Raw genomic sequence first — 12500 nt, 5'->3', positions numbered from 1 at the left:
TACTTTCAGAAAGTCAAGCTTTCGTAGCGGAGAGAGGCATGAAACTGGGATATAAGGCAGAATCGGACAACTGCCATCAGAGTGGCACTGAGAGTTCCAGAGGGAGATATCACACTCAGGAGTGGGCAGGGCACAGGGGAGGACAGATTGCATCAGGGACAGCTTTGTGCAGGAAGTGTCTTTGAACTTGGTCTTGAATTCACTTTGATTTGCATGTATCACTACTACTAGCATTCCATGGGAGGTAGTCAATCTTCTCTTTATCAATTTTATTTAAGGGTACATAGGCTTGTGGAAAAGTTGTGGATATAGTCTAGTTATACTTCCTTTTTAAAAAATCAGTTGAGAAAGTTCCAAACCAAACAATTAAAAGGAGCCATTGATTAGACAGAGGGGAACACTTGTGTCTCGCCAGAGGACGTGTTTAGAACTGCAGATGGTCATTAGGATGCACCAGCCCTCTCCAGGGTGGAGCTTTTCTGTTTCCATCACAATCATTATTACAGGCTCAGGGGAAGGAAAGCACAGAAATGTGTCCCAAGTTTCGAGATAACACTCCAGTCTTTTAGGTAATGAAAAGCCAAGTGGAAAAACTTATAAGGCAGAGTGACCAGGAAGAAAAGTGTATGTGTAGTGAAGTGCCTTGAGTGTTTTTAGAGCCTATGACTGATACAGCGCCCAGACATGGGGACCCAGAGCAGCTGCGTCAGAATCATTGATTTCACAGGGCGGGGTGGGTGGGCAGGTTGTTAAGGACAGATTCTGGCCCTAGCTGATTTGGCTCAGTGGATAGAGCATCAGCCTGCGGACCAAAGGGTTCCGGGTTTGACTCCGGGCAAAGGCATGTACCTTGGTTGCAAGGTCCTCCCCAGCCAGGGCCCTGGCCAGGGCGCATGCAGGAAAAAACCAATTGATGTGTTTCTCTCACATCGATGGTTCCCTCTCTCTTCCACTCTCCCTAAAAAAATCAATGGAAAAATATCCTCGGGTGAGGATTAACAAAACAAAACACACAAAAAACAGATCCTGGGCTGCTTTTCATACTTACTGACTGGGCTCTCAGGGGTGGGGGCCCAGAAACCTGCACTTCCACCAAGAACTGTAATAGTTCTGATGCATGGCCAGAACTTCTCCCTGCAGTAGCATTTATGCCATAAAAATGATAATATCTGTTCTGGGAGAATTCAAAGGAGAATCGGAAAGTAATTCAGAGAGATAAGACTAAATTGTTAATTATCCAATTTGTTATGAGTCTTTGTTTTACTGGCTGAGACTATCTTATATTTTTTAGTAAGAATTTTCTAATTCCTAGTGATTATGTGATACCAAAGGCAGATCGTGTCAAATATATTTTTAATTTTGTTATTTAATTGTATTTACTAAAGGAAAATATGTTTAAAAACTACAGCCAAATATCTAAATGCTTACCATTGGAAGGCTCCTCATATCTCATAAGTTTTTTCTTTCTGGGACTGGGGAGTTTATAATAAGGTTGTGGTTTTCCATATTAAATTTTTTAATGTTATTTATTCTGCAGCCTGAACTGGGTTTGATGGCTATATAAAGGTTTATTATTCATTCTAAAAAGGAATATTGCATCTCAGTAATCTTTACCATCTTGGCGAGGACCTGCCTACAATGCTATTCAATCTGCTAATTGCAGACTTTTAAGGCCTGTAAATAGAGTCGCTAGGCAATGCAATCACAGAGCTTTTTATAAGCACGCAAATTGAATGCTGGGGGAAAAAAGAAATTTTTAGCCATCCTACGTAGACAATGTGACTCTTTTATTTACTTATTTTTGTATAAAAATGTTTACTTTTAAAATCTTTAATTTTTAAAACAAGGAAGATCCTTAGAATTTATCTAGCAACTTCAGCATTTCATGGGCATGACTCAGACATTTTGTTTTGCATAAGGTTTTGACCTAAAATGGCCTTATATCCCCATAGAGTGGGATTCACTGCTTTGAGAATTAGAACCACTTATATTCTAACCAGACAGAAACCTACCCTTTAACCTGAGTGAATGGCTGGAAATACCTGTTAGTCAGATTTGTGAGAGTATACATTGTAATATTATAATTATAATGTACTATAAAAATGACAAAATAAATTGCTCAGCATAAATAACAGAACCCTTTTGTTACTCAAAAACACTTCGTTACAAAGTGCATAATAATTCTATTCATACCAACCCCATCTCATACAAAGAAGGCATGAGAAACTAAATATCTTTTGTAGGTCACCAGTAAGCCTGAACAGGTGGGCACTCTCCTCCAACATGAAGACTAAAACTGCCTGTACTTTCTGTGGCTTCTCCTCTCCTGGGAGCCCTAATCAGAATGAATTAGAGCCACTTCCACCTATTTTGATGTGCTATGCAGAATTTATATTTTTATTGCCATTTTAATAGTAGAGGGAGAATAAAAATATACTCTTTCTTTGAGTAAGTGGGCCTTTGCTCCAATGAATGCATCTTTGCTTACTTTAAAAAAATTGCATGCATGAATATGTGTTTAATCCTCAATTTTTGTCCAAAATGATTTGGTGGAGCTTCCAAAAATACATATAACATTAGAGAGGGCTAATGGAAAAATAAGACAAAGTATGGTAAAGTCTCAAAATGTTCCCAAAATGTGTACAGTGAGGTATAAACATTTATTAGACATGGGCCACAAATTTGATCAAGAGCTTTCCAGCAACTAATACAAAACAGAAGCAGGATACTTCGTATGAATCTATGTCCACAGCTTAAAAAGAAACCACTTAGAAGCTTTTCTTTTAAAGGCCTTAGCTGTGAAAGGAATAAAAGAGAAAATATGAAAGAATATAGAATTAAGAAATGGTTTTTCAATTAGTAGACTTGCACAGTTTTTTAGATAAAAGTGAAATGAATGAGAAAAAAATGATGAGTGAAATTTAGGTATATTGTGCTATCTATTAAAAAAGCAGTACTGAAAAATTGAATGTACACTCATTTTCCTTAATTATACCAATTTTAAAAGTATGCCATGTTCATCTTTTTAAAAAATCCAAAAATAATTTACTTTGTAATCTGAAAGACCTTTTGATAACCTGTCAGCTTTAATACAGCTGTTTTATTATTTTGGATTGGAAAAAGGTATGACTTAAATGGGGTACAACAGAATTAGTCATATTTATTTTTATATTTCTCTTTATATGTAGCTTTTCCTCTCATACAGATATACTTAGCAAATAGTAACAGGTATCCAGGTTTACAAATATAAACAATATACATTAAAATAATTGGTGCATAAAAATATTGATTTATTTGGTCGATGGCTATAGATTATGCGCCCTGTACAATCTGACACTTGGTAGAGACAGGAAGTTATAGCCTAAGGGATTATTTAAATTCATCAGCTTATTTTGCTTTCCTGCCCCCCTCTCCCATTTTGTTTTAATTTGGCTCTTCTTCCTAAATTTTTGTTCATTTTATTTTTTAAGATTACATATATTACAAGGTGTACAACATGTTTCAATATACATATACATAGTGACATGATTACTACAACCAGCTAATTAACATATCCATCTCCTCACATATTTACCTTTCTGTGAATGTGTGGTGAGAACTCCTGAGACCTATTCTCTTAGCAAATTTTCAGTATACAGTAAAATTAAAATGTCTTCATGTGCTTTTAATATTAATTAGTCTAAAAGTTTAAGGCATTTCTACACATGCCCTCACTTTTCCCCCCCAGTACAGCAATCAAGGATGAATTTAAGTGTCACTGGAGCTACAAAGTATATGTCACATTACATCTGGAACATAAAAATGTGTATCAATGAACAAATAAAGACAGTAAGTGACTCAATGACATAAATATGCCATTGGGTCACCACCAGTCCAAAGGCCACCATGGTGCCAAAATCAAGGGCAGGAAGTGAGATTAAAATTGTAAATGCTCCCTTTGCTCTTCCTTCTTCCTGGCCAATCCAGGCCAGGTTGAAAATGCCCTGTATCCAGATTTGGTTCAGAGTATGGACTGGGATGCCCTAGGGGCTGCTGAGAACTGTGTCAAATAAGAAACTGATTTTGATTTAGACAGGTTTTCTTTTGTTTATTGTACTTCTTGGAGTGTTCAACAGCCATTTTTTCATTCTATCAATTTAAATAGACTATAGTTGCCATTATGAACTCATTATTTTAACAAAAAATATCACAGCTTTCCTTTCTACTACTTATAACTGTTGTGTAAAATACTATTTTTGGTCCTAGAATTTGTTTTATAAAAAGATTACTTAAGTGAAGGCTTATATAACATATGATATAAAAAACTTGAGTTCTTGTTCATTTCTTGCTTTCTAGTATTTCAATCTCCTGGAATGACAGAGAGCCATAGTTGGTCTTGGGTCTGCAAGTCTCTTTTAACCTGAAGCTAGCCTCAAAACTTTACATAACAAGAATAATGATATGGCCTTTGTAGCAATTTGTGGTTTTAAAATGCATTCTCAGTTATCTCATTTGAGTTAACATTCCACAAATATTTATTGAGCATAGACTAAGTGCTAGGCAGTTAGGCAGGGCAGCTGTTATTATCCCCATTTGAGAAAGCAAATACAGATGCTAAATGACGTGTCCGAGATTATACAACTACCAAGTGGTGAATATGGGAACCGAACCTGGGCTCCTTGTTGAGAGCCAGTGTAATGCCATGCTGCACTGGTTTAGATTCCAGCTCTGCCGTGTACTCACTGTTTAACCGTGAGCAAGTTACTTAACCTCTCTGTACTGTGGTTTGTTTTAAGATTAAGAGTATTCCTAAAGCATTTAGAATAGTGCCTGGTAAGCAGTAAGTATTATGTGAGTTGCTGCTATCATTATATGGTGGTTAGCCTAGTAAATTTGTTATAAAAAATGACTTAAGTGAAGGTTTATATAACATATACTAGAGGCCCGGTGCATGAAATTCATGCATAGGTAGGGTCCCTAGGCCTGGCCAGTGATCAGGGCCGATCTGTAGGGTGACCGGTGGGGCGATTGGGGCCCCCACTCACAACCGCTTTGGCCTGGCTCCACCTGCTCACCTGCTCCACCATCCCGCCGAGGTTCCACTCTCGTTGGGGCCCATTGGAGCCAGCAGCGCCTCCATTGCCGCCCGCTGCCAGCGCCACATCGCCAATGCCCGCCATGTTCCACGCCGCCCCCTGGTGGCCAGTGCATGTCTAACTCCCGGTCCATTGAACTCCTGCCTGTGGGGACAATTTGCATATTAACATTTTATTACATAGGACTAGTGGCCCGGTGCACGAAATTCGTGCAGGGGGGTGTGTGTCCCTCAGCCCAGTCTGCACCCTCTCCAATCTGGGACCCGTTGGGGGATGTCTGACTGCCAGTTGAGGCCCGATCCCTATGTCTGATCGGGCCTAAATCGGCAGTTGGACATCCCTCTCACAATCCGGGACCGCTGGCTCCTAACCACTCACCTGCCTGCCTCCTTAATCACCCTTAAACACTCTGCCTGCCAGTCTGCTTGCCCTGAACTGTCCTCCCCTTCCTGGCCTGATAGCTCCTAACTGCCCCCCCCCCCCTCCGCCAGCCAGCTCGCCCCCAACTGTGCCCCCCTGCTGGTCTGCTCACCCCCAACTGCCCCCTCTGCTGGCCTGATCACCCCCAACTGCCCTCCCCTCCTGGCCTGATTGCCCCTGACCGCCTCTGCCTCAGCCCTGCCACCATGGCTTTGTCCAGAAGGACGTCCAGAAGGTCTCCAGGAAGGTCTCCCAGTCTAATTACCATATTACCCTTTTATTTGTATAGATAATATAGAAAACTTGAGTTCTTTGTTCATTTCTTGCTTTCTAGTTTTTCAGTCTCTTGGAATAACAGAGAGCCATAGGTGGTCTTGGGTTTGCAATCTATTTTATGCTGCCTCTATCTCTACATAAGTTGATATACTATTTCCTCTTTTCTTTCCAATGGAACTTTTCCCGTATTTCATAACAGTCAATTCCATTTGGCAAAACCACTATACATCTGTCCTTTAGCCTGTATGCCTATAAAGGTCTATTTGGAATATCAGATCTTTTAAAAACCACTCCCAACTTTATACTCTAGTTTTCTAGAACACTAAGAAAGGAAGCCAATCCATATGTGAAGAGATCATTAGTGGGAAACTCTTTCAAGAAAGGTCTAGTTAAGTCTTTGTAAAATATTATTGTAAGGATACATTTTGAGAACAGCTTGGGAGAATTTCATTATTTTTCATACACACACATGAGTACTAGTGTAATTCACAGTTCCTGAAAATTTTCCTGTGATCACTCTGAAATTACATGGTAGGTAATTCAACATGGATATCTAACAGTTGGACATCTACCAGATATTCTTTATTAAAGCTCTTTGATTAATACAAGCAGATATTTAAACCTATTAGTATTGTTTAAATGGTCCTGGAAGAAAACACTTTTATTTACTTCAAAATCTTATACTGATTACATGAACATTTGCTAATATCTATTTTTATGGGTAAATTACTTACTCAAAGTAGAGAGGTTTTCTTAATCCAAGATGCAAAAATTGAAAGCAAACAGTGAAAGCAAAAATTGAAAGCAAAACAGTGGAAGACCTAGTTTTCTTCTCTCTGTAAATAATCTTTATTTTAGGCATAGTTTGGTTTGTTTGTTGAATCACAGGCAAATTAATGATTGCACTTTATTGTGAATGTTCATCTTACAGAGTTTAAACATCTTCCAGAACCTAAATAAACGCCAGTTTGAAACAGTTATTCATTTGTTTGAAGTTGCAATAATAGCAACTGACCTGGCTTTATACTTCAAGTAAGTACAGAACTTCCTTATACCTGTGTGGTTCTGCCTTCCATAAATGGTCCATTGCAATAAGCTTGAAGGACATTTATTCACACACACATTTATTATTCTCCTTTTGGGTTATCAATAAAACACCTTCAAGATGCATGACAGTGAATTTCTAGACATCTGGAAACTTTTAAAAGCTAAGCCCCTAATATTAAATAGTTTATCTGAAGAAGGTTGAGTTGAGGAATATTCAGCAAGATTGTCCCATTGCCAGAAGGGTGCTACCACACAACCTCATGAGGTGGCTTTTGTCCTAAATTTACCATGGTCCGGAGTCTGGGAGATGAACAATCTTGGTGATACTGATGCAAATTAACCAAACTCCCAGAATTCTGAGTTATATACAGCAGAGTGCCAGCTTATTTATTATAATAATAGTTACCAAGGACCAGATACTTCAAGCTTCTGCACATTTTCTTGTCAGTGAACCATAAAGCTGCTTGGTGAAAATGGATTAGAACAAAGTGAACAAGTTATAGGATCCAAATATTTAATGACTTTGATGGGAAGTATCAAATTGTGCCTCTCTGATCCTTCTTAATTAAAAATTTAATTATTAGATAGTTCAAACATGAAGACAGATACTTAGGATAATATAACTCAGATTCAACAAATGCTAAGATTTTGCCACACCTGTCTTATTTTTTTTTTAAAGGAGAAAAAAAAGTGATAGAAATGAGATATTCCCCCCCCCCCCCCCCACACACACACTCCACCATGAAAGACCCCTCCTCCCTCCCTCAAAGACATGACCATTCAGAGGGTGATGTGTATTTGTGTATTTGTGTATTCCTTTCCATCCATGTTTTTATATGGTATTGTGAAGTAGATTTAAAAATTTCCCATAAATGGTATCATACTGTATATACCTTTCCGCAACTTGCTTTTTACATGCAATATTTTCTTTTAAAGATTTGCCTTCGCGGTAAATGGAGATCCAGTTAATTCGTTTGAACTGTATATTCAACTGTATGCATATACCATAATTATAATTTATTTAGCCATCCTTCTATTCATGGAAATTTAGATTATTTCAAATTTTTCATAATTGCCCACAATACTAAATTGTATGTCCTTGTATATATATGTTTCCTAAAAACTCTCCCTAGAAATGAAATTGCTGTAGGGTTTGCATATCTTCAATTTTACACCTCATTGTGAAAGGTGACCCAACAGAGCTTATGTGCAGTAAGACAATTTAACTGAATAGTACAGTGTGCGTAGAGCTTGTCTCAGATATAGTCATGCAAATATGGCTATACTTTATGCACATATATATTATAAAATGTAACTTCTTACCTTGGGGTCCATACCCACAAGAGTCATTGGATGTGCTTCAGATCTGAAAAGCTCATGTTAAAGATACCTTTTTACCCTCTGGTCTTATATGCTATTGCACAGCTGTATCTCTTTTTAGGAAGAGAACCATGTTTCAAAAAATTGTTGATGCCTGTGAAAAAATGGAAACTGAAGAAGAGGCCATCAAATACATAACCATTGATCCAACCAAAAAAGAGATCATCATGTGAGTAGTCAGAATTTTATTCCTATTTTGGCAAAAATCACTTATTTTGTATTTCTTTCTATATTAACAATTTTTTGTTTCTTCTAAAGGGCAATGATGATGACTGCATGTGACTTGTCAGCTATAACCAAGCCCTGGGAGGTTCAAAGTCAGGTGAATAAAATTATGTTTCCTTTTCTGTCACACTCGTAGGTCCCACGTAAAAGGGAACGTGAGTATATCAGGTAACCTCAGACATTTATTCACACACACATTTATTATTCTCCTTCTGGGTTATCAATAGAGTTATCAAGTGATATTATAGCTATCACTTATTTGAAATAATCTAAATGTCCATGAATAGAAGGATGGCTAATTAATTATGATATATCGCTTATATGAAGCTATTATCTTCCATTACCCTGGACTTGTCCTCTCAAATAATCAGTTTATAATTTAAAAAGATGGAAAGAGGAACTTGAGAAGTTAAGACAAAGATAAAATGTTGCCTGTTGGGTATGAAAAAAGGCAAATTGCTTTCATGAGCTCACAGATGTAAGACAATAGGTCTTTTTGATCAGGCCCCAGAACAAGACAAGTAGAGGGAATATTGAAAGAAAATGCTTTCCTGAAAGTATTCCTTATCACTGAACAGGCAATAAAAAGTTTACGTACAGTTATTCAGGGATTGTGTGATAAATCAGCACGAGGATGAATCATTAGTGCTTTTCTCTTTCCAGCAATCCTTTCTTCAGTGCACAACCTCCCCCCTTTATTAAACTTAAATTTACTCCATTCTCCTTGTTCCATAACATTCGTACTATTACTGTTATAGCACTTACCACACTGTATACTAGCACATGACTGCCTTCACTAGACTGTGAGCATCTTAAAGAAAAATGTCACATCTCATTCCTCTTGGCAAGCCTGGCTCATGCCAATGTAAGGCAGCTAGTAGGTGTTCAATAAATTTGATATTGGGTTTTTAAAAAGGATATAAATAAACCCTCAAGTATCTGCACACTGTAATCAAGTAAAGCTGTGTTCTAGCCTTTGTGTGCATATGTGTGAGTGCGGTGTGCATCACACATGCAGATAGATGCTAGATGCTAATAGAAGCAGGACAGAAGGAGTTGGGAGGTTCCAGAGCTTGAAGCATAATATAATGGAACTAAATATCTTCCCATTTCCCTTTTTTACTGTTGAGAGATGGTGGCAATAGCAACTAGGAGGTAGGCACTCCCAGAATGAGTTTGGAACACTGATAAGAAGAGAAATTCTCCTTTCCCATTTCCATACGATCTGTAAATGTCATCTTTTTAAAATCAAAGAGTATGCGGTATGACAATATGCTCAGAGGTACTTTAACAGTAACTATAAACCCTGTCTTAAATGTCATTCATACTAATACAGTGAAGATTCTCTATTAATAAGTTGCTTTCATGAACCAAGTCTTTCTTATTTGCAGGTAGCACTTCTAGTTGCGAGTGAATTTTGGGAACAAGGAGATCTGGAGAGAACAGTGCTGCAGCAACAACCTATTGTAAAGACCTTGACATAAAAAACACACTATTTATTTAAAAATATTGATACAAATTAGTCTATTTTGTTTGCTGAACCTTAGAAAACTATCTTTAAAGGGTTTATTTTTCTTTCTAGCCTATGATGGACAGAAACAAAAAAGATGAACTGCCTAAACTTCAAGTTGGATTTATTGATTTTGTTTGTACTTTTGTATATAAGGTAAGTAAAGACATTATTTGGGTGAAATACATAATCATCTGGATGAGAATTTTGCTTTCAAACTGTTAACCAAATTCAAAAAGACCCCACATGAAAAGCCATTAGTGGTGTCCTTATTTCTCCAAGGTAGTTTGCGGTATTATCCTAATATCTCATTCAGGAGTGGAAGGAGAAAGAACTCAGATGAGAGCAAGTTGACTTAGGCAGGCAGGAAAGGAAGCCCCTGTCTCCGTTCCCAAGGCACTGAGTTAAATTCGACCTAGCAGCGCTGAACACCGGAACATTTTCTTACAGCTCTTCTGCATATGGAAAGTACTGAATATTAACCACACAATTTAAGTAGTTTTTGACCTGAAATTCTCTATAGGAGTTCTCCCGGTTTCACCAAGAAGTCACCCCCATGCTGAATGGCCTTCAGAATAACAGAATGGAGTGGAAATCTCTGGCTGATGAATATGATGCAAAGGTGAAGGTAATGGAAGAGGAGGTGAAAAAGCAGGAAGAAGGAAACATGACTGAAAAAGGTTAGATGGAATTTGATTTTTCTTCTTGCAAGTAGCCAGAAGTCACATGACAAAAGCATAAAAAGTAAACACAAATATTAAACTTGCTTTACTGTACAGTCTGATAATTTTAAGATGTTAGTGATTTTCAGATTACCTCCCCTCCCTCCAACCCCCCCACTCCCACCCTCCCAACACACACACAGACCTTCCTTAGAATTCCAGATGGAATTGGCTGGTCCCATTGAGCTAGGGGTGGGCCTAGGCTTCCTCATCCACTCTAGAAGTTGGCTCCTGAGGCACCTCTGCAGATACTGAGTTTTTAGAAATAACATGAAAACCATGAAATCAAAGGGATCAACAATTTTAGTCCCAACATTATGCATTCGCTGTGAGACTTTGAGCGACTTGCGGAACCTCTCTGAGCTTAATATTCTTCTCTATATAATGAGAAGGTTTTACAGATCTCCAGGTAGCCCTACATGTAAAGCAAAGCTGGCCAGCTGAGTGAGGTGTCAACAGGTACTCCAAGACTTAGCCTGCCTGCGCCTCAAATGTCTCCACACACGGCTATTTTTCCTAATCAAATCTCTACTCTTAAAATCACTTTGTTAGACTTTCTTCAGAAAACCTCTGTAAGACACTCAGGATCAATTATTAGCTCATCAGATGTCTCAAAATGTCATCTTTAAAGTGGAATGTGAATATGATGACATTTTTTTCTTGAGAGTTCAGCACTCAAAAAGTTTTGTAAGAAATTCTTATTGTTTAACAAAGAATTCATCTCTATCTGGAAAGGCCTTGCAAAACAGAAGATACAACAGTCCTTTTAGAGCGTTCTATTGTGTTTAAGAGTATTTTAAAGACTTCAAAGAGGGAGAAAGTCTTTTGCTGAAGAGGCTAAGGAGATCCTTCAACAGAATAAAAATAGGATTTCTGACTCCTTGATATCCATTCACTTATGTACTTATTCAGTACAAGGCCCTGTGTTAGGCAGGCCCTGGGGAGAGACTGGGCCCTTACCTCACAGATGGGGGAGCTAGATGTTAAAATAAATGAGTGCTTGGTTATCTAACTATCAGAGGAAGCATGAAGAGTGTACCTGAGGAAGGATGCTTATGCTAAACTCTGAACTCTGGCTAAGCAAAGAGAGGTGGGCCCACGTTCAGAAAGGAGAGAAAGAAGAGAACATGTACAAAGGCTGTGAAGTGGCAATAAGCTTGGTGCAACTGGAGAACTTAAGGAGACTAGACAGTAACCAGGGCAAAGTATCAGAGGCTGGTAATGCAGGCAGCTCTGTCAGGTTGTGTTGCCTTGAAGGCCTTACTAAGAATGTGTCCTCCAGAAGAGCTAGGGGAAGTCATTAAAGGGATTTAAATAGGAAAGCCATTAATATCTAATTTGCACTTCAAAAAGATAACAAAAGTGGTAATCTTACTGAGCAAGTGATATTTCTTTTTTTTTTTTTTTTTTTTTTTTATTTTCCTCTTAAAGTATTACAAAGGGTATTACATAAGTATCCTTCCCCCCCCCCCCCCCCGCCCTTGACAAACCACTACCCTCCCTTACCCCCCAGTGTCTTATGTCCATTAGTTATGCTTATATGCATGCATACAAGTCCTTCGGTTGATCTCTTACTCCCCTCCCTCCTGCCCCCCAACTCTCTCTGGCCTTCCCACTGCAGTTTGACAATCAGTTTGAGGCAGCTCTGCCTCTGTATCTATTATTGTTCAAAAGTTTGTAATGGTCTTTATTATCCATGAATGAGTGAGATCATGTGGTATTTTTCCTTCATTGACTGGCTTGTTTCACTTAGCATAATGCTCTCCAGTTCCATCCATGATGTTGCAAATGGTAGGAGTTCCTTCTTTTTAACAGCAGCATAGTATTCCATCGTGTAGATGTACC

General features: G+C 38.3%; 1 protein-coding gene across 1 annotated transcript in view; it reads left to right on the top strand.

Annotated features, from left to right (window-relative positions):
* The window catches only part of PDE6C (phosphodiesterase 6C), a 45570-nt gene that overhangs the window by 24671 nt on the left and 8399 nt on the right, over positions 1 to 12500 (top strand). The window contains exons 16-21 of the mRNA XM_070431880.1: positions 6703 to 6803; positions 8260 to 8367; positions 8457 to 8520; positions 9815 to 9889; positions 10006 to 10089; positions 10457 to 10613. Coding sequence (XP_070287981.1) covers positions 6703 to 6803; positions 8260 to 8367; positions 8457 to 8520; positions 9815 to 9889; positions 10006 to 10089; positions 10457 to 10613 — 589 coding nt within the window. The remainder of the gene's footprint in view (positions 1 to 6702; positions 6804 to 8259; positions 8368 to 8456; positions 8521 to 9814; positions 9890 to 10005; positions 10090 to 10456; positions 10614 to 12500) is intronic.

Source organism: Myotis yumanensis, unplaced genomic scaffold, assembly GCF_028538775.1.
Source record: "Myotis yumanensis isolate MYYU_CA2020_CCGP unplaced genomic scaffold, mMyoYum1.0.hap1 SCAF_13, whole genome shotgun sequence".
Lineage (NCBI taxonomy): Eukaryota > Metazoa > Chordata > Mammalia > Chiroptera > Vespertilionidae > Myotis > Myotis yumanensis.
Note: the sequence above shows the minus strand (reverse complement) of the source record. Positions and strands in the feature narration are given on the sequence as shown.